Below are 24289 nucleotides of genomic sequence, written 5' to 3' on the forward strand. Positions count from 1 at the left end.
CTTTTTGCTGGCTGCGTTCTCGGCTTTCACTTCTTGTGCTGGCTGACGGCAATAACTGGGTTCACCATTTGTGCAGGCCGACTGCAATCACTGCGTTCACCCCTTGTGCAGGCTGTGTTCACGGAGTGCGCAGTGCACTCACAAAGATGGCACCTGCTCTTCATGCTGGCTCCGTCCCTCTTTTGGCTGCATATGCACAGATTCGAAAATCACATCCACTCTCTGTGCTCGCTACACCCCCTCTGCAAAGCAGTGGCCGTGTAGACATATAATCCAACCAGTACTTAGTAGAGGAGGTGGCGCCAGCATAGGGCGCGGCTGCTATCTTAGATTTTGAGCTCAGTACACTTCAAAACTGTTCCGACTGGCGCTCACTTCCCCGTACGCAGAGCTGGTCGGAGCAGTGTTGAAGTGTGGCCTGACCTCTTGGGCTTTATAGAATAACATGGTGGGCCTTGAGTTTGACACCAATGCTTGTACTGAGCAGGCAAGTGCAGCTCATCGGAGAGAGCGCTGTTCACGCCAGTGGCTCATTCGTGCCATCATCACAAACTGTCAGACAGCAGAAGCACACCGCCCCCAAGCAAGCAGGATTGCGGAGTAGTAGTGCGGTACTGAGCATGAGAGAAACTCTTTTAGAGGAGCCTACATTTTGGCTACACACAGAAAAAGCAAACTTTTCCATTCTCATGTTACAAGGAGATCTGCAATGTAAAAAGTAATTAACCGATCTGTTCTAAATTAGGTATTCTGTAGAATGAAAAATCAGTCACATGCCCTAAAATCAATTATTTGCCGTGTCTGAATAGGTTTATGTAAAAAACACACTCATTAGCACTGTGCAACAAAATGTGGCAGATTTTAGAGTTATAATTATATTCAAAGTCCATGACAAAATTTTCCAAACATCTTGATTTATTTAGTATCGTGTATGAGCACTTGCACGCTGGAGATATCAATGAGGTTATTAATGGTTGTCTCAGGAATGTTCTGCCACACTGAATGCACATGAGCACACAATTGATCAAGATCCACTGCTGGCAGCGCCCTTTACAATCGCCGACTAACAACTTACAAGTTGCTCAATGTGAGACAAGTTAGGATACACTGCAGGCCATAGTAGCACATTTAGGCCACGCAGCCTGCTAACAATAGTACGTGTGGCTTGTCATTAAAAATGGCTCCTGAGTCACATTGGAGAAATGGCCGTACCACTGGTTCCACAATTGATCCATTTTGTACTGCAAGTGAAATTGGATGTCACATACCGAGCCTATGGTGTCAAACAGTATCTACACAAACCATTAAAACACATTTTCACACGATTGGGCTATGAGCCAGACGTCCTGCATCAATTGTTCTATTGACTTCATGCCACCGCTCTCGTAAGCGATCATGGTATAGAGCACGATGGCAATGGAGGGTGGAATGAAGAAATATCCTCTTCAGTGATGAGTTTTGCTTTTGTATTGGACACTGATAGCTGGAGATTGGTTTGGAGACCATATGGGCGACGTCACACCAAGAAAAGGCCTTCACAAGGCAACATCACCATTCTTATGCCCAGGTTTAAGACATCAGATGACAATGTACAGTGGCCGGACCCTTCTAACCTTTATTTCAGGTAAACTAACGGCAAGCTGTTACATTGATTTGCTCATGGAAACAGTGGTACAGCCATTTGCCCAAAGTTTAATAGGAACCGCTTTTTACACAAACAATGCCATATTGCATGTTGTTCGTGCTACTGTGAGCAGCCTACGTGGCTGGCCTAAAAAGTGCTATGGTCTACAGCATCTCCAGACTTGTCTCCCATTTAGAACTTCTGGAATGTTATTGTTTGATAATTGCAAATAGAGAACTGCCAGAAGTGGTCCAATGTGACTCAGGAGCCATTTTTAATGACAAGCCACACGTACTATTGTTAGCAGGCTGCATGGCCTAAATGTGCTACTATGGCCTGCAGTGTATCCTAACTTGTCTCACATTGAGCAACTTGGAAGTTATTAGTCGGCAATTGTAAAGTGCGCTGCCAGCAGTGGATCTTGATCATTTGTGTGCCCAAGTGCATTCAAAGTGGCATAACATTCCTCAGACAACCAGCACTAGCCTCACTGATAATATACCTAGGTGATTACGTCTGTGTATTTCTGTGCTCGTATGCAATACTGGATGAGGGTCTGCGCATACATTGTAGATTTGTCACAAAACCTGAAGAGATTCCTGATGCCAGCAAAGTGAATGAGAATCCTGAAGTGTCATGCACACGTTGCTTATTTGTGATTAGAAGATTTGGTGCAGATTTATAGCTGCAGAATGTCAATTTTTTCAGCGTTTTTGCTGCAGATTTCACTCATACTAACGAGTGGGGAAAAATCTACACCAAAAACGCATTTAAAAGACAACAAAAACGTGTTTATTTTATGCAGTGCTTTTTCTGCAAAGTAATTCAGAAATGGTGCCGAAATTTCTGCACATACCCCAATTCTGAAAATATATATATATACACACATATATACTGTACATAATCACACAAACACTTAGATCTATTGAATTAAATCAGTTCCTGGAAAATACACCTTTTCTTCTGCATTTTTCTTAAGTGATTGTGATGACTGATTGTAAAAAAAAACAATAATAACTAAATCAGCCAAAGTTCTGCATAGTATAACTTTTTTTAATACAGAGATGCTTGTAAAGAATTGTAATAATGTACAGAGAAAGTATTTTGGATTTACATAAATCAGTTACTTAGATAAAATCTGGTATAAAAGTCGTCACAGACTCAAACGTGTATGGATTTGACAAATGAAAATTCCTTCAATGTGTTGTGGTCAACTGCTTCAAGATATCCATGAGGGATGGCCGGCATCACTTCATTGGGGAGAATGGGGCTGGAACCAGAAGGAAGTTGCGCTGTGACTCAAGAAACCCCACACTTTCCCTCACTGAAAAAGAAGGCAGAACATTTTTTTCACAAAGTGTGGAATAAAACATTTTAAAAAGCGATAAGTGTTTAGAACTGTAAAGAGCAATGAAAAGACAGTGTCATACACCTCCGCTCCTGCCATCTCATCACAAGCTTTATCTCCATGTTATTCTGCTTGGATGCCTGGGAAGCTTCTTTGGAGCTCAGGGGTCCTAGTCTGCTTTTTTCTTTTTCTCCAAAAATGAGCATTAAATTCCCCTCTGTGAAACTATACGACATTAGTATCCAGTCCTTGATTTAAGTTCAGCTACAGTACATAGTCATGAACAAAATAGACTTCATCAAGGAAAAATCAGGCCTCACCAAGATCTTTGCTTGTGAAGGTTAAAGCTAATGTAGCACTGTACTACGGGCTCTACTTCTGCAGGAGAATCAGTCAGGTAATCTGACCGCAGTACGAGGTAGGGGACAGAGACCCTGAATCCAGTGATGTGTCACTTAGTTTACTGGGTGCTGTAGTTATGATAAATCTGCAATAGAGAAAACGTTTGATTCCAACAAAGTTCAGATGTCAAGCAATGTATAACCCCTTCCACACCACAGCTTCCTGCATACATTGTTTATTGACAGAAAAAGGACCAGTGCTGGGGTCGTGGTTGGACTAGAAGGCACGAGACCAGTTGTCATGTAGAAGTATATAGTTTCATGAGATTCTAGAAGAAATTCTATAAAATAAAAAAAAACTGTCATGCTCCTTTATATGTATTTTTTTACATGGGACACCTGGCAGGGCCTGTACAGTAGCACCCGGACGTTGTGTCCTTTATACCCTGCCAGGTCAATGACTCCTAAAGACTAAGTGTATGTTTCCATGTTCAGTATTGGCAGTGCTTTGGATGCAGCTCCATCCAAAGCGCTGCTGGATTTTGTACGCGCGGTGATCCCGCATGTGTTCATTGAACCGTGCAGAATCACCGCATCCTACACATTGGACGTCTGAGCGTCTTCGTAAGATAAATTGACATGCTGCGGTCTAGAAAGACGCGGCGCATGTGAGTATACGCAGGGCCGCCGGAGGCGTCCATGCACGCATAGTGGAGATGGGATTTCATAAAATCCCATCCACTATGCTGTAACATCTGGACGCAGTGTCCAATCCGCAGCAGCATTTACTGAAAGTGTAAACATACCCTGAGGGTAAGGTTCCACGTTCTGCATTGCCGGCGCTTTGGACGGAGCAGAAAACTTACGCCGCCCCCTTCTATATGCGCGGTGATTCCGGATGTGTTCATTGCACACATCCATAATCTCCGCACCCCATTCATAGGGCCCCGTGATTTACCTTGCATCGCCACAAGGGTAAACGGACATGCTGCATTCTAAAAAGACGCGCCACATGTCCGGAAACGCAGGGCCGCCGGATGCGTGTTCGCATGCATAGTGGAGACGGGATGTCATAAAATCCTCTCTACTATGCTGTAACATCTGGACGCTGCGGATTAAACGTTGCAGCTGTACGCAGCGTTCAATCCGCAGCTAATCTGGATGTAATCCGGCATGTGGAAACATACCCTAAGTGCTTGCCTGAATCCATGATAATACAGTTCTGACAAAAATTAAGAGACCACTGCAAAATTTTCAGTTTGTCTGATTTTTCTATGTATATTTTTAAGTAAAATGTAAATTATTTTATTTATATAAACTACTGATAACATGTCTCCGAAGTTCCAAGCAATACATTTTGTATTTATTTTCTGAAAATGAGAAATGGTCAAAATAACAAAAAATGCATTGCTTGCAGACCTCAAATAATGCAAAGAAAACAAGTTCATAATCATTTAGAAACAACAATACTAATGTTTTAACTCAGGAAGAGTTCAGAAATCAATATTTTGTGGAACAACCATGATTTTTATTCAAAGCTTTCATGCGTCTTGGCATGCTTTCCAACTGATTTTGGGTGACCTTATGCCACCCCTGGCCAGTTCTTCTTTGATGGCTTGTGACTATTCATCTTCCTCTTGATTACATTCCAGAGGTTTTCAATGGGGTTCAGGTCTGGAGATTGGGCTGGCCATGACAGGGATTTGATGTGGTGGTCCTTCATTCACACCTTGATTGACCTAGCTGTGTGGCATGGCACATTGTCCTGCTGGAAAAAACAGTCCTCAGAGTTGGGGAACATTGCCTGCACAGACGGAATAAACTGTTTTTCCAGGATAACCTTGTATGCGGCTTGATTCATACGTCCTTCGCAAAGAACAATCTGCCCAATTCCAGCCTTGCTGAAGCATCCCCAGATCATCACTGATCCTCCACCAAATTTCACAGTGCGTGCAACACACTATGGCTTGTACACCTCTCCAGGTCTCTGTCTAACCATTAGACGACAAGGTGTTGATTTGGGGATGCTTCAGCAACTCTCTCCAACATCATACAGGGAGCAGGGAAAGGGATTAGTGGTGCCTCACCGGAATCCGGATCAACACAGGTGCCAGGAACAAGTGGCTGGATACCACTCATTAACATTAGCAAAGGAAGGAAAGAAAAGTTGCAGCACCAGGCGTCTCTTCATAAAATCTTCAGTATTTTATTTCCATGTCAAGAATAAAATATCATACTGACGCTTTTCGAACAAAGTTCTTAATCATACGCATACGAATAAAAACATCCTTATATACCTATTCCATTAAGTGAAACTATGTACACCTGTTACTTGACATAATTAATTTACCTTCATTACAAATTCACATATGAGACCTACCAAAAAACACAACGCCTACATAAATTGTCACCTCCTTATCCACACAAAATAAGTTTACAAAAGACATTTCTAATTTCTCAATGCAGCAATATAGAGCAAAAAAGAGAGAGAGAGGAACAGCAAAAAGACTGTATACTGGGGCCTCTTCCAGCAGGACAATGACTCACTGCCAGAGCTACAATGGAATGGTTTAGATCCAAGCATATTCATGTGTTTAGGCTACGTTCACATTTGCGTTGTGCGCCGCAGTGTCGGCGACGCAACGCACAACGCAAATGTAAACGCATGCACAACGCAGCGTTTTGTGACGCATGCGTCCACTTTTGCATGGTTTTGGGCGCAGAAAAAACTGCAACTTGCTGCGTCCTCTGCGCCCTGACGCATGCACCACAGTGACGCATGCGTCACAAAACGCAAGTGCAACGCATGTCCATGCGCCCCCATGTTAAATATAGGGGCGCATGATGCATGCGGCGATGCTGCAGCGCCCGACGCTGCGGCGCAGAACGCTAATGTGAACGTAGCCTTAAATGGCCCAGTCAGAGTCCAGACATAAATCCCATTGAGAATCTGTGGTAAACCTTGAAAATTGCTGTTCACAGACGCCTCCACCCAATCTCACCGAGCCAGAGCTAGTGTGCAAAAAATGTCAGCCTCTAGGTGTGCAAAGCTGGTAGGGATATACCCCAAAAGGCTGACAAATGTAATTGCAGCAAAAAATGGTCCTACAAAACTCAGATTCAGACTCAGGAGAGTGGAATACAAATGCACGTCACAGTTTTCAAGTTTATATTTTTTTTAAATATTTAGAAAATCTTGTATCATTTCCTTTATACTTCACAAATATTTGCTACTTGTGTTGGTATACAACATAAAATCTCCCCAAAAAATATTTAAGTTTGTGGATGCAATGTAAAAAAAATCTGGAAAAGTTCACATTCAGGATGCACATTTAGCTGTAGTGTATTGCAGCGCAGAGACCCGCCATCTCCCTGCATTATTATACACACCGCCGGTGAATGACAGTGATGTCATGTGCTGCGCATGGCTGGCACGCCTAAGTCAGCTGCAGGCTATGAGGAGGAAGCCTTACATTGTGTGGAGTGTTGGAAAATAAGAAGAATATTTTTTATGTGCTGGAAAAGAGCAGCAGAATGAACATTATACAAGGAAGGGGCCGAGGACGGAGGCCATTTTTATAGGATGGGGCCCAGGGAGAGGGACATTATTACAAAAAAGGAGCACAGGACAGGGGACACTTAGGCCGGGGTCACACATGCGTGTTTTACGGACGTAAGAGCGCAGAAACTACGTCCGTAAAACTCGCATAACATACGGCACAATTATTCTCAATGGGGCTGCTCCTATTAGCCGTATATTACGGTTCAGTATTATACGGCTTTCTACGGCCGTACAAAATCGCAGCATGCTGCGTTTGTCAGCGTATTGCGCAAAAAAAAAATCGCCAATGAAAGTCTATGGGGGCGAGAAAAATACAGATTCCACACGGACCAGCAGTGTGACTTGCGAGAAATACGCAGCGGTGTTAGTGAAAAGTCGGTAATTCAATTGCCGGCTTCTCATTTCTCCTGCACAAACCTGACAGGATATGAGACATGGTTTACATACAGTAAACCATCTCATATCCCCTTTTTTTTTTGCATATTCCACACTACTAATGTTAGTAGTGTGTATGTGCAAAATTTCAGCGCTGTAGCTGCTAAAATAAAGGGTTAAATGGCGGAAAAAATTGGCGTGGGCTCCCGCGCAATTTTCTCCGCCAGAGCGGTAAAGCCAGTGACTGAGGGCAGATATTAATAGCCAGGAGAGGGTCCATGGTTATTGGCCCCCCCGTGGCTAAAAACATCTGCCCCCAGCCACCCCAGAAAAGGCACATCTGGAAGATGCGCCTATTCTGGCACTTGGCCACTCTCTTCCCACTCCCTGTAGCAGTGGGATATGGGGTAATGAAGGGTTAATGCCACCTTGCTATTGTAAGGTGACATTAAGCCAGATTAATAATGGAGAGGCGTCAATTATGTCACCTATCCATTATTAATCCAATTGTTTGAAAGGGTTAAAAAAACACACACACACACACACACATACACATGATTTAAAAGTATTTTAATGAAATAAACACAGCGGTTGTTGTAATAATTTATTGCTCTCTCAATCCATTTCCAGGCCCTCGCTTGGCAAAATAATAAACGCACAAGATACATACCTTCTGATGTCAGATCACGTCCCACGAGGTAATCCATCTGAAGGGGTTAACTAATATTACAGGCACGAGCTGCGATAAACCACTCGCTCGTGCCTGTAATCCCCGGGTGCTGAAAGGAAAGCAGAGTGATCTGTACTTACATTCAGTCGCGGTGATGCGCCCCTGCTGGATGTTCTCATGAACTGCAGCCTGGGAACTTTTTCCCACGCTCCAGGTCATATGAGGACATCCACCAGGGGGCGCATCACCGCGACTGAAGGAAATGTAGGTCATTGACCTACATTTCATTCATTCGCCGGGGATTACAGGCACGGCGCACAGCTGCATTTGCAGGGCTCCTGCTTGTAAATTATTTTAACCCCTTCAGATGGATTACATCGTGGGACGTGACGGTTCAGCTGAGGGTATGCATCTTGTGCGTTTATTATTTTGCCAAGTGAGGGCCTGCAAATGGATTGAGAGAGCAATAAATTATTAAAACAACTGCTGTGTTTATTTCATTAAAATACTTTTAAATCATGTGTGTGTGTTTTTTAACCCTTTCATACAATTGGATTAATAATGGATAGGTGTCATAATTGACGCCTCTCCATTATTAATCTGGCTTAATGTCACCTTACAATAGTAAGGTGGCATTAACCCTTCATTACCCCATATCCCACCGCTACAGGGAGTGGGAAGACAGTGGCCAAGTGCCAGAATAGGCGCATCTTCCAGATGTGCCTTTTCTGGGGTGGCTGGGGGCAGATGTTTTTAGCCACGGGGGGGGCCAATAACCATGGACCCTCTCCTGGCTATTAATATCTGCCCTCAGTCATTGGCTTTACTACTCTGGCGGAGAAAATTGCGCGGGAGTTCACGCCAATTTTTTCTGCCATTTAACCCTTTATTTCAGCAGCTACAGCGCTGAAATTTTGCACATACACACTACTAACATTAGTAGTGTGGAATATGCAAAAAAAAAAGGGGATATGAGATGGTTTACTATATGCAAACCATGTCTCATATCCTGTCGGGTTTGTGCAGGAGAAATGAGAAGCCGGCAATTGAATTACCGGCTGTTCACAGATATCGCGCTGAATGAAATCTAAATACAGAATATATATATATATATGTGTCTCAATGATATATATATATATATATATATATATATATATATATATATATATATATATATATATATATATATACTGTATATATGTTTTCCCGAACATTTGAGCACATAAATCCATTAGATGTCGGTTTTGCAAGCCTGCGCGAAAATCTCGCAGTACGGATGCCATACGGAGGATGCCATGCGCAAAATACGCTGAAACACCCTGACTACGGATCAATATTTTGGGAACATTTCTCCGTATTACGGCCGTAGTACGGACGTATAATACGTGGCGTATTGTCTTACGCCAAGTGTGACTCCAGCCTTACAGGAAAGGGGCCAGGACGGGAACATTATTATAAAAAGGGACCAGGACAGGGACATTATTACATGCACGTGAACACACGTGTTTATAGGGTCTAGAGTGCCACAAAGGCTCATATATCTGCCCCAACATGGGGGATGGGACTCAGGTCCCCCCCCCCCCCAACATATTGAAAACTGAGAAAAAACTGACCAGCGTATCCCAACTAGTGTGAATAGGTGCCAGTTAACATAATTTTAAGAAAATATAAAGCTGCATTGGAACTGCCTTACAGACATAGAACATTGGTTAAGTGCTATATTACGTACATGTGGAATTTTCGAAAATTGGAATTGCAATATTGCTATAGGAAAATTTACAGTAAATTGAAGGTACTTAGCACATAGATTGGCCAATGTATATGAGCCCAACTGCAACATCAATGTGTTTCATATAGTTGGGTCCCTGTCCTGATAAGATTCCTCACTTGGACTAAAAAAAGCCTACAATATATGGGGCAGGAAGGAACCAGCCAAACCACATTTTCCTTTAGCAAATTTTGCATTTCCCATTTTGCAACATTTCATATGTACGTAATATAGCACTTAACCAATGTTCTATGGCAGTAATGCAGCTCCAATATTCTAGATGTGCCATTCTAAACAATCCAGAGTGCAGCTTTATATTGAAACCGCTGTCAGGTAGTTTATTAACCCTTCAGGTGCTTTTCAGGAATCAAAGCAAAGTGGCATAGCAGGAATGAAAGATTATTTTTAACACCTAAATGTCGCTAACTTTGGAACAGGCCCCTGTAGCCGGCAGACTCTAAGGCCGCTATTTGGCCGTGAATTGCTATGACAAATATCAGGACCGCAGAATCATGATCTCAGGGTGCCGATGGGGATAAAGAGGAAGTCCCCACACTCTGTTAACCATTTATATGATATAGTCACTATTGACAGCAGCATCTAAGGGATTAAACAAATATGGACGGTGACAACACTGATCGTTGGTGATACAGCAAGTTGTCAGCTATAGTGGACAGCCGACAGCTGCTGGATTGTCACCTGTATGGAGATGCCATTCTCATATCTCAGGTCAGTAAAAAGACGCATTGGCGGTCATTAAAGGGTTAATAGACATATATGATCCTTCCAAATGTAGAGTGGCGAATAAACCCAAAACCAGACGTGTACATATCACAAATGTAATTTACCTGCTGCCACCACCCTGGCGTCTTCATGAGCCACATGTCTTCCTGCAGCCCGATTGTCAGAATTGTCATTCCACCACAAGACATGAACTGTGTATAAACAAAACATAGTTGTTTCATCACAACAACAGAATTTAAAACATTTTTCATACAATTTTACATTTATTAACTTTATAAATAATTATAATAATCATATGAACAAGTGCTAGTAAAATAACAAACTTTCTGTCACAGTGTACATGAGGCAAGTATAAGAGGAAAGCAGGGCCCATGGTCAACACTGAAGAAATGGAAGGAGAAATAATAGGCTGGCGTCACACTACCGTAGAATACGGCCGAGTGCTATGCGAGAAAATATTGCATAGCACTTGGCCCAGTGTTGATCTATGGGCAGCTCACATCAGCGCTTTTTTTTCTCAGGTGTATTCAACATGCATGTGAAATCACAGTATGCTGCGATTGTCGCCAAGACTCGCCAATGCAAGCCTATGGGTGCGAGAAAAAAAAAGTTTGCACAGCACTCGAACCATGCGAGTGCTATCCAATTTTTATGCACCAGTCTCCTTTGAAAAGCTGGCAATTCACCTGCCGTGTACAGGAAAATGACAGCGTGACAGGTTAGAATAGAATAGATAGATAGAACAGATATATAGATGTCAGTGACACACACATATATACCGTATTTCTCGGATTATAAGATGCACTTTTTTCCCAAAAAATGTTTGGGGAAAATGGGGGTGCGTCTTATAATGCAGATATACCTTATTAGCCGCAGGCTGGGATGAGGGGGTGTTCGGATGTGCAGTGCGGTGCACCGCTGCGGGTGTTCGGTATTGCAGGGGCTCTGTCGACATCTTGTGAAAGCCCAGGGCCCCCGCAGTGACACGGTTTCCTATGCGGTGGACTGGATTCCGGGAAAATGGTTGCTGGGGCGGCGCATGCGCAGATGGAGATCTCAGCACCAAGATCTCGGGAGATGAGATCTCAGCTCCTGAGATTTTGGTGCCGAGATCTCCATCTGCGCATGCGCCCCCATCTGGCAGCTTTTTTCCTGGAGTCCAGTTCACAGTATAGGGTACCATGTCACTACTGGGGCTCTGGGCTTTCAAAAGATGTCAGCAGAGCCCCCGCAGCACCGGACACCCGAACACCCGCAGTGGCGCGCCGCACCGCACATTCGAACACCCCCTCATCCCAGCCTGCAAGCAATGCTCTACTCTTGCCTCCTCCAGCAGCGACCGCTGACAATCGTTTTTTTTAACATATTTTCTCATCTGTACTCCCATTGACTCCAATGGCGTTCGGCTATGTTCAGCGGATATTGCAAATACGGCGATCATAATCAGAACGGAATATTGAAATATTCGCTCATCTCTAATTACTACCTTACTGTGACATATTGGGCTGCTGGGCTTGGGCTACTGCCCAAGTTGGTTTAGTGCAGGAGTCTCAGCCGGGTATATGCGCTGCATGTAGAAAAAAATTGAATTTTTTTTTGAAGAACAAAGTAACATTTTAAGTGACACTATTTTTTTTTTTCTAAACACCTTGTAGAGCAGCAGTCTTGGTGCAGTGCGACAGACAGGCAGTGGCCACAGGAAAGTTCAAAACAAAGTCTCTTTAATGTCCAATGTACTCACAAATGGAAAATAAATTATATCCTCTGAATTGCAGCTGGGAATCAAGACAGTCCGTATCCGAGACCGGTTGCCATGGGCAACTGCACCGCCAGGCTACGCTGAGGGGTACTAGGCCTTTTGGATCCGCTTGGCTCCGTGTTACCTCACACAGACTGAGCTTTTCAGAGCCACCTGCTTTGCAAGTTTGCAAACCAAGACTGACACTCCCAACCATTTGCCGCAGGTTTTTTTTAAATTAAACCTGTAGCCATGGGCCACTTGTAAGACCCGACCTGGATGAAGTGGACCGCCCCACTACAATCCTGTAGTCTGCTCCAAAAATAAAAGCCCATTCTGGGTTTTCTTAAACCTTTCTGGGGCAAATAGCTTGCCCAAGACCAAACTTACTTTTATTTTGCATTGCAATCACAGCTATGCCTGTGACTGCAATGCACTTCAGCGGCCTCATTACGCTTCTGTCCGCATCCTGGGGCCTCGCATATAACACCTGTCGCTGCCTCACAACCTTTTGAACATTTTTGCAGTTTATTTTATTTTTTTAGAGCTTGGATCGTTATGGATGTTGTGATAATTAATGTGCAGTCATATTGTAGTTATGTCCCCACATCCAGGCCCCCATATTGTAGTTTTGTCCCTATATTGTAGTTATGTCCCCATCCAGGTCCCCATATTGTAGCTATGCCCCCAACCAGGTCCCCATATTGTAGTTATGTGCCAATCAGAGGCCAGCAGCTGAAATCTACATGTGATATTCGCTGCTGCGCCTCCACGCCTATATCAGCTGCTGGCCTCTAATTGTCCGGCAGCTGGCATAGGTATTGCTGTGTAAAGAGTCTTTGCTCTGCAATACATTTCAACGGAATGTGCACCCAAGGACGCACATTCTGCTGCAATAAAACGATGCCATCGGCGGCCCCTGGACCTGGCAGGGATCGCCAATGGGTCTACAGTGCTTGTGGGCCGCATGAAGCAGCCTCAGGGGCTGGTCTAGTGGTTCCCCTGGCACATAATAGGACAACAGTGCTGTAAATTTCATGAAAGGTTGAGGAGTCTTGTCATGAATGTTGTTCAGGAACTTCAAATTATGCAGGGAAGGAAAACCCATGCCTGAATACTGAGGAAAGGTGACAACTGTATGAAGGTACCAGTGACTTTTGTAAGGAGAGAGGTAGTGAATCAGGTACCTCACCACACATCCATGGTGTATATGCCCTCACATTCCATCCCAGCAATGTGGCTGCTCAGAGCCCCACATGTTAGTCTTTGCGCAGATGGCGTTTTCTTGAGTAGCTTTTGGAGTAGATCTTCTCAACAAAAAAAAAAAAAAAGAAGCTGGCAGTCTGATTAAAAACACCTAAAAGTTCAATGTTCATTTTTTTGGCTATTTTGCTGTTCACATGTAGCATTTTTGCTGCATTTTTTTATACAAGTTTTAAGCTGCGTTTTACAGTACCAGCAAGCGCTATGAGATTTCAGAAATCTCATGCACACATTAGTTTTATTTTTCCTCACGGAATTGGAAAGCCTGGAGTAAGTGCAAAAACGCCACAAAAAAAAGCAGGTGTCAGGTATTGCTGAATGTTTGGTGCAAAAATCTCAGGAAGTTGCATCATGCTTTTTGGGGCCACTAAACTTTATCAACATGCACAAGAGACAAAAAAAAGGGCAGCAAATACGCAGCAAAAACGCAGCAAAACCTATAGAAAAAAAACCGCAGCAAAAATGCAACATGTGAACATCGCCTTAAACTCATGCAAACCCAATGAGTTTTTCAAGCAGCAGGCAGTTCAGGAAATGTTCTTGAAGCGTCTTTTGTGAAGTTGCTTTTGGTCGTTTCCTTAGCATTTACGTGTTGTTTCAGCCACGGGGATTCTTTTGGAGGGTAGTTCCAAAGCCTTTCTTAGGCCAGAGACACACTAGTGTATCACATCGGATGCATTATGCTAGTGACCCTCGGCTCCAGCTCTGCTGCCAGTGTGATCTGAGTGTCACGCTACTGTAGAGACCGCAGGTAAAGAAGGATGCAGGGACAAATGGGAGCCAGAAAGCAAACAGCGTTTTTAACTTTTCTTTTAACTCCCAACCCAAAAATATAACAACAGTTTTCCACGCAGGGAACTTGAGTACAAGTATACAATATCACAGTAAATCCTAACTACTATATAGGAGGCCTGAACTATACCCGAAGAACGCGGCCGCGCCTCACTAGTACCTCTCCTACTAAGGTAAAGTCAACAACGTTCACTTATCAGTGCTGTCTCAGCGATGTAGTCCCGGTGGTGAGGCTCCGTCAGCGACGTAGTCCTAGTGGTGAGGGAAGGCGGTGTCCTCCGACGTCGAACCCAGGTGTAGATTCGAGTCCAGAATGTCTTTTGCGGTGCTGCGTTACCTCCCGCAGGCGGACGTTGATCCGGGATAACCGTTTCCACGTCCAGAGAGGAGTCTTTTTGAGGAGAATTAGCAGAATTATCAGTATCAGTCACAGCTAAGAAAAACCCAGGAGGATCCGGAGCACTCTGTGGCAAGATGCTCCCGGGGAGCGCGGTAATACTGTCCCTGAGCTGATCAGCACTACCCCTCTGCCTGGGGGGTCGCTGACGACGAATGCGCCTCTTTTTGGGGGCTCTGGTAATTGCCCGCAGTGTCTGTTGCACGTTTTCCCCCTGCTTCCAGCAAGTCTCACTGCGGCCTGCACACACACGACAACTGCGCTGCAGTTTCCTCTCCTCAGAGTTTTCCCGCGCTTCTCTGTCCCTGCTTTCGCGCGTTTTTCTTTTTATCCTCTTCTCTCCCTGCGTCACTCTGCCTCCTGTCACATGAGCCTGGCTTCCCATGCGCCCCTCAAATCCGTCCCCCGGAACCCCGACTCCCGGCAACAATGGTTCCACCCGTCTGCACAGCTCACCAGGTCCCTGTCCCCTACATTCCCCCACCCTGTATGCTCGCCAGTCCCCGGGCGAGGCCTTCGCACTGACAGGTCGCCCATCTGACGGGTTGTTCCACACTTGGGTCTGTCTAGTGTGTAAGTCAGGACTGTAGCGAGTTGGGGGTCTACCGGCAGTAGAACGTTCAGAACGTCGTGGCTCGGGTCCCTGTGTAGGGGGTGTTGGGGGAATGTCGTCAGCGGAAGGGTGACTGGTCAGGGGTAGTGTAGTAGTCGAGATAGGGGGAGTATTTTGACGCCGTTCTTCTTCTTCATCATCTTCTTCATCCCACCAATGGTTGTTGGGGGACTCAGTCGTAGGTGGCTCTTCCCTGATTGCGGATTCCGGGGTGTCCGAGTCAACAGAGCGACACAACCGGAGCATGTTGCGATGAAGAATGCGAGTACCTGTACTTCCGGGGGCCTCAGACTGCACTTCATATACAGGTCCATGCGGGTCTATACGGCGAAGCACCCGATAGGGTGTTTTTTCCCAACGATGGTCTAACTTGTTTTGCGGTCTTTGCTCTCGAACGAGTACTCGATCACCGGGCCGGAACTCTGGGGGTTTTGCTGTAGGGGTGCTCTGATGCTCCACTTCCCGAATTCGAGTGTGTACCAGTCGGTGTAAGGTCTGCAGCCGATGCCGATGATCACGCACCCACGAAGCCATCCCTGTTCGGGGGCCTTCTTCCTCCGAAGACAGTTCCAGATCTGTCATGCCTTTTCCTGGGCGCCCAAAGACCACTTCATACGGGGTGCATCCTGTGACTTGATGAACTCTATTGTTGTAGACCCACACTAGGTCAGACACATACTCCGGCCAGCGGGCCTTCTGATCTTGTTCTAGCGCACGCAGCATTTGAAGCAAAGTCCGGTTAAACCGCTCACAAGCCCCGTTTCCCTGGGGGTGATACGGTGTGGTGCGTGACTTATCAATGCCGCAGAGGCGATGCAGCTCTTCCATGACTTTGCCCAAGAAACAGGCGCCTTGATCCGAATGTATTCGCCTCGGACAGCCGTAAACTTGAATAAAGTTCTTACAGATAGCGCTCGCCGCCGACTCAGCCGCCTGATCACGGGTAGGGGTGACTACCGCGAATTTTGAAAAATGATCTACCATAACGAGGCAGTGTTCGTAGCCTTGATGCGCTGCTCCAATGGTAATGTAGTCTATCATTAATACTTCAAAAGGGGCAGACGTCGTGATGCTCTGCACAGGCGCCCTTTCCTCCGGTGACTTGGTTAGCTCACATTGTCGACATTGTCTACAGGCAGTTTGTACTTCCGCAAGCAGCCGAGGATGATAGAACCGAGTTTGCAGCCACTTAAACGTCCTCTTCACTCCGAAGTGTGCCCCGGACTCATGAGCTTCTTTAGCAACTGCGGCCACCACGGGCCCTGGTAAGACCATCTGCCAGGTCGGCTCGGAATCTGCCTGAGCCATGGTTAAGTGGCATAAGAGCCCGTCCTGAAGAGTTAGGCGCTCCCACTGCCGCAGAAGAAGGTTCAGGTCTGACGGGAGAGTTTGTCCAGGGGTTCTCACGGGCAATAGACCATTCGTTATCCACTGTCGCAATGGAGCTAGTTCCTGGTCTTCCTGTTGCAGCCGTATCCATTCGTCCCGACTCTGAACCAACAGTCCTGTAGCCGTTCCGTTCCCGGTCTGTTCCCGGCTCACAGCCGTCCGAGCAGCGCCCCCGATGGCGTAGGGGATTTCTTCTCCCTCCAGCTCCTCATCTCGGTTAGTTCTTGGGGGGTTCTTCCGCAGACGAGATAACGCGTCAGCATGAACATTCTCCGCTCCTCGCTTGTAGAGGATACGGTATCTGTACTTGGCCATCCGGGCTACCCAGCGCTGTTCCAGGGCACCCAATTTCGCATTTTCCAGATGTGCCAATGGGTTGTTATCCGTGCGTATCAGCACCTCGGAACCGGCCAGGTACTCAGCGAACCGCTCCGTCATAGCCCACACCACGGCCAGCAGCTCCACCTTGAAAGAACTATAATTGTCCTGGTTCAACTCAGAGTCATGAAGAGACCGACTCGCATAGGCGATCACTCTCTCCCGCCCATCCTGAACCTGAGACAACACAGCCCCCAATCCCTGAGAGCTGCCGTCGGTGTGTAGGATGAACGGTTGCGAAAAGTCCGCATAAGCCAACACCGGCGGCTCCATGAGAGCTGTCTTCAAGTCCCGGAACGCTGCTTCTTGTGGCTCCTGCCATTGTATCTTCTTTCCCCGTTCCTTGGGGGAGCTTCCTTTCAGCAGGACTTGTAGATTGTGAGAACGGCGAGCAAAGTTCTTCACGAAGCGCCGGTAGTACCCAGCGAGGCCCAAGAACGCCCGTACATCCTTGGCGGTCTCCGGTGTGGGCCACTCCTGGATTGCGGCAATCTTCTCCTGCGATGGCCGGACTCCTTCGGCGGACACCACATGCCCCAGGTACTCGATCTGTTCCCGGAACAAGTGACACTTCTGGGGCTTCACCTTAAGCCCGTATTTCAGCAACCGGTCTAGTACTTGCTCCAGTCGGCACAGATGTTCCTCGAATGTTGGAGCATAGATGATGATGTCATCCAGATAAATGAGAGTGGCCTCGAAGTTCAAATCCCCCAGACACCGCTCCATTAATCGTTGGAAGGTGCCTGGAGCGTTGGCCAGCCCAAACGGCATTCGATTGAACTCGAATAGTCCCATGGGAAGGATAAACGCTGTCTTAGGACGATCTGCTTCTGTCATCGGGACCTGCCAGTATCCGCTGGCTAGGTCTAAGGTGGAAAAATATTTGGCCCGACCCAGCACGGAGAGAGACTCCTCGATACGGGGAAGTGGATAAGAGTCTCGGACGGTGCATGCATTTAGCTTACGATAGTCCACACAGAACCGGAGCGTGCCGTCCTTTTTCCGCACCAGCACGATCGGGGCAGCCCACGGGCTCTGACTCTCGCGGATCACTCCCTTTTGTAGCATCTGGCCTAACAACGTCTTTACTTCCTGGTACATCTGCGGGGGAATCTGTCTGTACTGCTCCCTGATGGGCACTGTATCTCCGGTCGGAATTCCATGTTCGATGGCCGTGGTACAGCCAAAATCATCTTCATGTTGTGCGAACACTTTAGCATAATGTCCAAGGAGTCGCTGCACTTGTGAGATCTGTGATGGATCCAGGCCCGACAATTCCGTCCGCATGTGCTCCAGAATAGTTTGACCCTTTCGAAACGCTATTGGCTCAGGATCCTGCGTAGACCGGACACTGACCATCCAGGGATCAGGGAAATCCACCGTTAACTGCAAAGTATCTGGAGGGGGCATCACTTCTAAAGGTCGTAACACTTTGGCCATCTCACTTCGGACCCGTAGCACAACATCGTGTTCGTCCACATTCACACATCGTACTGGTACGGCCCCATTTTTAACAGTAGCCAGGGATCGGGCCACCAGCAGTCCTGTGGGCAAAGGGGATGTAAAGGTGGGCTCAATCTGTACTTGTACTCCTTCTAGAGGGATGCGGGCTCGTATGGGCAGGGATATAACAGTCTGTCCTGGGGGGAACGTCACCTTAGCTGTCGGGGAAGTAATCACTCTCCCTAGTATGTCTCCCTCTTGACAGGTCTCTTGTACCCGGACTTCTCTCACTAACTGTCTGAACACGGAGCCCTGAGGTGTACTGGTCCCCCACTGATTGAGTGTCTCTTGCGTAGTCTCTCCTAACAGAAAACTGCCAAAATCTTTCAATACGTTCATCCCCAAGGTCACGGTATGTTGTGGGCTGGGATCTCCCCGAGTTAACACAACCCCCCGGCGGCCCAGGTCCTTCCCACATAAAGATATTTGCATCCAGGTGACCCCTTCCACTGGGATGGGCAGCTGATTGGCGGCCTGTAACCGAATTACGGGACCCCATTGGGGTCTGACTGTCAAAGGAAAGTGCTTTCTAAAATAAGCCTCGGGCATAGTCGTGACTTGGGACCCGGTGTCCACCAGACAACGGACAGCCCGCCCTTCAAACTCTGCCCAAACCAGGGGGCAGCTGGCAACCAAATTTCCGGGACTTTCACCACCCATCCGCGGGGACTCTGGCTCCGAGCGTCGTCCCCTTAGCTCGGAGCCCTCTAGTTTAACGCCTGACGGGACGAGGCCCTCCCTCTCCGGGGGCACTCCCGTGCGAAATGTCCTGCCTCCCCGCAACCATAACAAGCACCGGGGACCGGATAATATCCTGGATGAGCGCCACGAGCTGGACTCCCAGACCCTTGCCCCCGGGGTAGCTCCCTTGGGCTTCGCGCATTCTTTTTAACTTCAGCCAGTTCGTCCCTGATTTGTTTGAGCTCCTGCCGCATCTCCTGAACCCACGACGGCTCACCCCCTCCTGGTGCAGCGGTCTGGATAACCCGAGTCTCTCCTGTCAGGACCGTCACCCCCCTCTCTTGCTCCCGGGTGCGGGCCTCATTGCCTATGTCGGAGAAAGTCAGGCGCGGGTCGACCCGCACTCGTTCACGTAGAGCCTGTTTGGTCAACTCATCTCGCAGTCCCGTCACCAGTTGGTCGCGCAAGGTCACGTCAACATGTCCCATCCCCATACCATCTTTCCGCACGATTGCAATGTTTAGCTCTTGCAGAGCATTCATGTACTGAGTGACAGTCTCGCCTTCTTTTTGTCGCCGTCCAAACAACCGGGCCCGCAGCTCTCCCACGTCGGTGGGATCCCCGTGCGTCCCCTCTAACACATTTAACACCCCGGTAAAAGTATTCCGCTCTGTGGGGGGTCTCAACATCACTGAATCTCGGGCCTCTCCGTCTAAGGCCATAATGGCCACCTCTGCTTCCAGGGCCGGGGTCATAGGATGCATCCTCAGCAGCCCCCGCATCCTTTCAGTCCAACTCCACAACAACATGTTGCTCCCATTAAACTTGGGCAGGTTATTCAACATGGCCCCCAATGAGAGAGACGCTCTCGGGCCAGCCCCATCCTCCGTATCTTCTGGCTCCCTCTTTGGATCCTGCATCCTGCCGACTACGCCAAATGTAGAGACCGCAGGTAAAGAAGGATGCAGGGACAAATGGGAGCCAGAAAGCAAACAGCGTTTTTAACTTTTCTTTTAACTCCCAACCCAAAAATATAACAACAGTTTTCCACGCAGGGAACTTGAGTACAAGTATACAATATCACAGTAAATCCTAACTACTATATAGGAGGCCTGAACTATACCCGAAGAACGCGGCCGCGCCTCACTAGTACCTCTCCTACTAAGGTAAAGTCAACAACGTTCACTTATCAGTGCTGTCTCAGCGATGTAGTCCCGGTGGTGAGGCTCCGTCAGCGACGTAGTCCTAGTGGTGAGGGAAGGCGGTGTCCTCCGACGTCGAACCCAGGTGTAGATTCGAGTCCAGAATGTCTTTTGCGGTGCTGCGTTACCTCCCGCAGGCGGACGTTGATCCGGGATAACCGTTTCCACGTCCAGAGAGGAGTCTTTTTGAGGAGAATTAGCAGAATTATCAGTATCAGTCACAGCTAAGAAAAACCCAGGAGGATCCGGAGCACTCTGTGGCAAGATGCTCCCGGGGAGCGCGGTAATACTGTCCCTGAGCTGATCAGCACTACCCCTCTGCCTGGGGGGTCGCTGACGACGAATGCGCTTCTTTTTGGGGGCTCTGGTAATTGCCCGCAGTGTCGCAGTGTCTGTTGCACGTTTTCCCCCTGCTTCCAGCAAGTCTCACTGCGGCCTGCACACACACGACAACTGCGCTGCAGTTTCCTCTCCTCAGAGTTTTCCCGCGCTTCTCTGTCCCTGCTTTCGCGCGTTTTTCTTTTTATCCTCTTCTCTCCCTGTGTCACTCTGCCTCCTGTCACATGAGCCTGGCTTCCCATGCGCCCCTCAAATCCGTCCCCCGGAACCCCGACTCCCGGCAACAATGGTTCCACCCGTCTGCACAGCTCACCAGGTCCCTGTCCCCTACACTACTGTGCTCAGATTCTCACATCAGAGAAATGCAGCACATGTGCGGAAGAGACGGAGAAAGTAATTTCTCCACCTCCTCCATTGTAAGCATCCGCGGGAATCGCACTGCACTCAGGTGACATCCGAGTGCAGTGCAATGTTTCACATGAATCCATAGACTTATATGGGTAAATGTCATCCGATTCTCACTGCCACTCACGGAATGCTGCCACTGTTTTTGCATCCCGAATCGGCATGAGAAAATAATCGCAGATACAAGCTGTCCCATAGTATAACACTGGGCCGAGTGCAATCCGATTTTGTTCATTAAATTGCACTCGCCCGATTTAATAGGCGAGAGCTTAATGTCATTTTCCGGCTCTTTTTTTCACTCCGTTAAGTAATGTAGAAATCACCAGCTTTTTTTTGTAAAGCAAAAACAATTGCAAAATACTCAAAAAACGTCCGGTTGTCTTCGGGGCATCTTTTGAGCTTTCCCTTTGACTTGTTTTATAAAGTACAGAGCGACTGCCAAGTGAAAAATAAAAAAGTTTAAAAAAATGGACGTTCATTCTTTTTAACATTTTTCAGGATGTTACGTGGAATACGCCTGAAAAAGTTGTCATGTGCAGCGAAGTGAATCTGCTCCAAACTAGACTCTGTCCAGTCAAAAGGCTGAAAACAAACTCTTCCAAAATAGTTCCAAAACTCAACAACAGTAAAACTGCTCAAAAAAGAGTAACATTTCCTGAAATAAAAAACTGCACGTTTTTCAGGCAGGTCTGTGAAAAGAAAACCATGTGCAAATGTCCAATCTATGCAGTAACAATCTTCTCTGATTACTGCATATTTTAGTGCCTTTTCTCCATTATTTGATGTGTTTTTGGTGCATATGTGAAGTCACATTTGTAAGTATTTTTATAGTACAGAAAAGCTTTCATTCTGCACTTAAAAATGTGACTGCAGTTTTTTACAGGCTCCACATAGAAGCATCTTGGGAAAAAAAAAACAAAAAAAAAAACAACACACACACACCAAAACCCGCACAGCAGCTTGTTTAGACGCACAGTGGGAGGAATTTCCATGACATCACGTCTACTTTGCTTGGACAGTTAAGCACAGCAGCATTTCTGTGCAGAAAAGCAGCATTTACGCTACACATGAACACAGTCTACATGTCCAAGCAAAATGGATGTGATTTCATGAAAACTCTGCCCCCAGTTCATCTAAAGACGCAGCTGCACTGTGCTGTTTTGGTGCGTTTTTTCCCCTCTATAAACTTCTATATGGAACCTGATTTAAACACAGGCAAAAAAGAACTTGTTGCATTTTTAAGTGGAAATTCAAAGATTTCTGCAGAATTGAAAAAGCATTAAAAATACAGATTCACATCTTCACAAACGGCATCGGCCTCAGTGTCACATTTTTTTAATGGGGGGAAGAAATAAATAAATTTAAAAAATCAAATCACGCCATTGTTTATGCAATTTACCAGTCACCATAATTAATCTGACCGCTGAGTTCTGTGGTTTGTTACGAATACAGGAACACTAATTATGTCTGTATAATTTGCTGATTTGTTATGTTTATTATTTTAAAAAAAAAAAAAAGCACAGAAAAAAATTACAATATTGTAAATTGTTTTTTATCATTGTATCATTAGTAATTTTATATATAAAGAAAAAAAAATTGTCTTTTAATCTCCCTCTAGAATACAGGGACATAGAGAAACATTGTACAGAGCAGTGCATTTCTATATACTAGTATAACCTGACTGTAGGGTCAGGGGCGGCAATGCAATTCTCCCAGTGATGTCACTGGAGCCTGTGGCTCATTGCTTTAGCTATTGTCTGCAATTATAGAGACTTTGAGTTCAGTACCTGGGGAGACTCGCAAAAAAAGAGAAAATTACATTTTTGCAATCGTTTTTTATTTTTTAGTAGTTTTATAGGAACAAAAAAAAAATCTTACTTTTGTCCACCTCTAGAATACAAGGACATAGAGATACACTGCTATAGATGTATCTGGATGTACCCGTATCATCTGCTTCTGGGTTCACTGCCTGCAATACAGCTCAGGATTACCAAATGCTCCTCTCTACATCAATGTGGGCAGTGGCTCATAGCTAGATCTGCTGCCTACAAACATGGAGGTCGCAAGTTTGATTCTTGGTGGAGACCAGAGATGAGAAAGGCAAAGTAGACATAATTTCACACAAAACCCCAAAGATGGGCAAGACAACATTTTTGGGACCCTCAGCTTAACCCCTTCCCAACATGCGACACCCTGCTAGCACCAATCCCAGGTGTTTAACCGCTGTGATGCCACTGTCAATCGTGACAGCGACATTGATGGGCACCTCAGAGGGAGGGAGTTACCTCTCTGCTCCTATTGACACAACAAGATTGCGATCGCGTCATGCTGATGGTCTCCATAGTGACCATGGGTTAAAAGATGGCCATGGGGTCACCCAAGGACACATATCTGGTATAGCCGTATCCGGAACGACCCGACCTATAAAACTGTCCCACTAGTTAACCCCTTCAGTGAACACTGAAAAAAAAAAAGAGGTAAAACTATGCTTTGTAATCATACCGAAAATCAAAAAGTGGAATAAAACGTGATAAAAAAACAAATGTAAATAAAAATTATACCGCTGAAAATGTAATCTTGTCCTACAAAAAACAAGCCGCTATATAGCACAGTCAGTGGAAAAAAAAAAAGTTATAGCTCTCAGAATAGTTTTCATTGTGTAAAGCTCCAAAACATTAAAAAATATATATATATAAATGAGGTATCGCTGTAATTGTACTGACCCAAAGACTAAGGCTGCCTTATCAGTTTTACCATACACGTAACAGCATTAAAAAAAAAAAAATCCTGAATTGCTGGTTTTTGTTCAATCTGCCTCACAAAAAAAAGGAATAGAAAGCGATCATACAATGTCAAAAAATGTGTCCAAAAATGGTACCAATAAAAATGTCAACTCGTCCTGTAAAAAAAAGCCCTCAAATGACTCAGTTGAAATAGGGAAAAATTACAGCTAATATCTAAATATGGTGATGCAGAAACTTGTTTTTGCAATAAAAAGCATTTTTTAGTGTGCGACAGCAGCCAAACATAAAAACCACAAATAAATCTGTTATCGCTGTAATCGTACCGACCCGAAGAATAAAGTAATCTAATCACTAAGGCCTGTCCCACACGTCCAGATAATTCCGGTACCGGAAAAATCGGTACCGGAGTTATC

General features: G+C 46.1%; 1 protein-coding gene across 3 annotated transcripts in view; it reads right to left on the reverse strand.

The window, feature by feature from the left end:
• Nucleotides 1-2644: 2644 nt before the first annotated feature.
• NIPSNAP3A (nipsnap homolog 3A) overlaps nt 2645-24289 on the reverse strand; it is an 80430-nt gene continuing 58785 nt past the window's right edge. The window contains exons 5-6 of one of the 3 annotated variants that reach the window (XM_077249435.1): nt 10537-10623; nt 2645-2948 (exon numbers count right to left, since the gene is read on the reverse strand). In XM_077249435.1, coding sequence (XP_077105550.1) covers nt 2872-2948; nt 10537-10623 — 164 coding nt within the window. In that variant the 3' untranslated portion in view covers nt 2645-2871. Of the gene's footprint in view, nt 2949-4577; nt 5082-10536; nt 10624-24289 lie in introns of those variants that run through there. The other 2 variants (XM_077249452.1, XM_077249443.1) reach the window with 2 other exon arrangements.

Source organism: Ranitomeya variabilis, chromosome 1 (genome assembly GCF_051348905.1).
Source record: "Ranitomeya variabilis isolate aRanVar5 chromosome 1, aRanVar5.hap1, whole genome shotgun sequence".
Lineage (NCBI taxonomy): Eukaryota > Metazoa > Chordata > Amphibia > Anura > Dendrobatidae > Ranitomeya > Ranitomeya variabilis.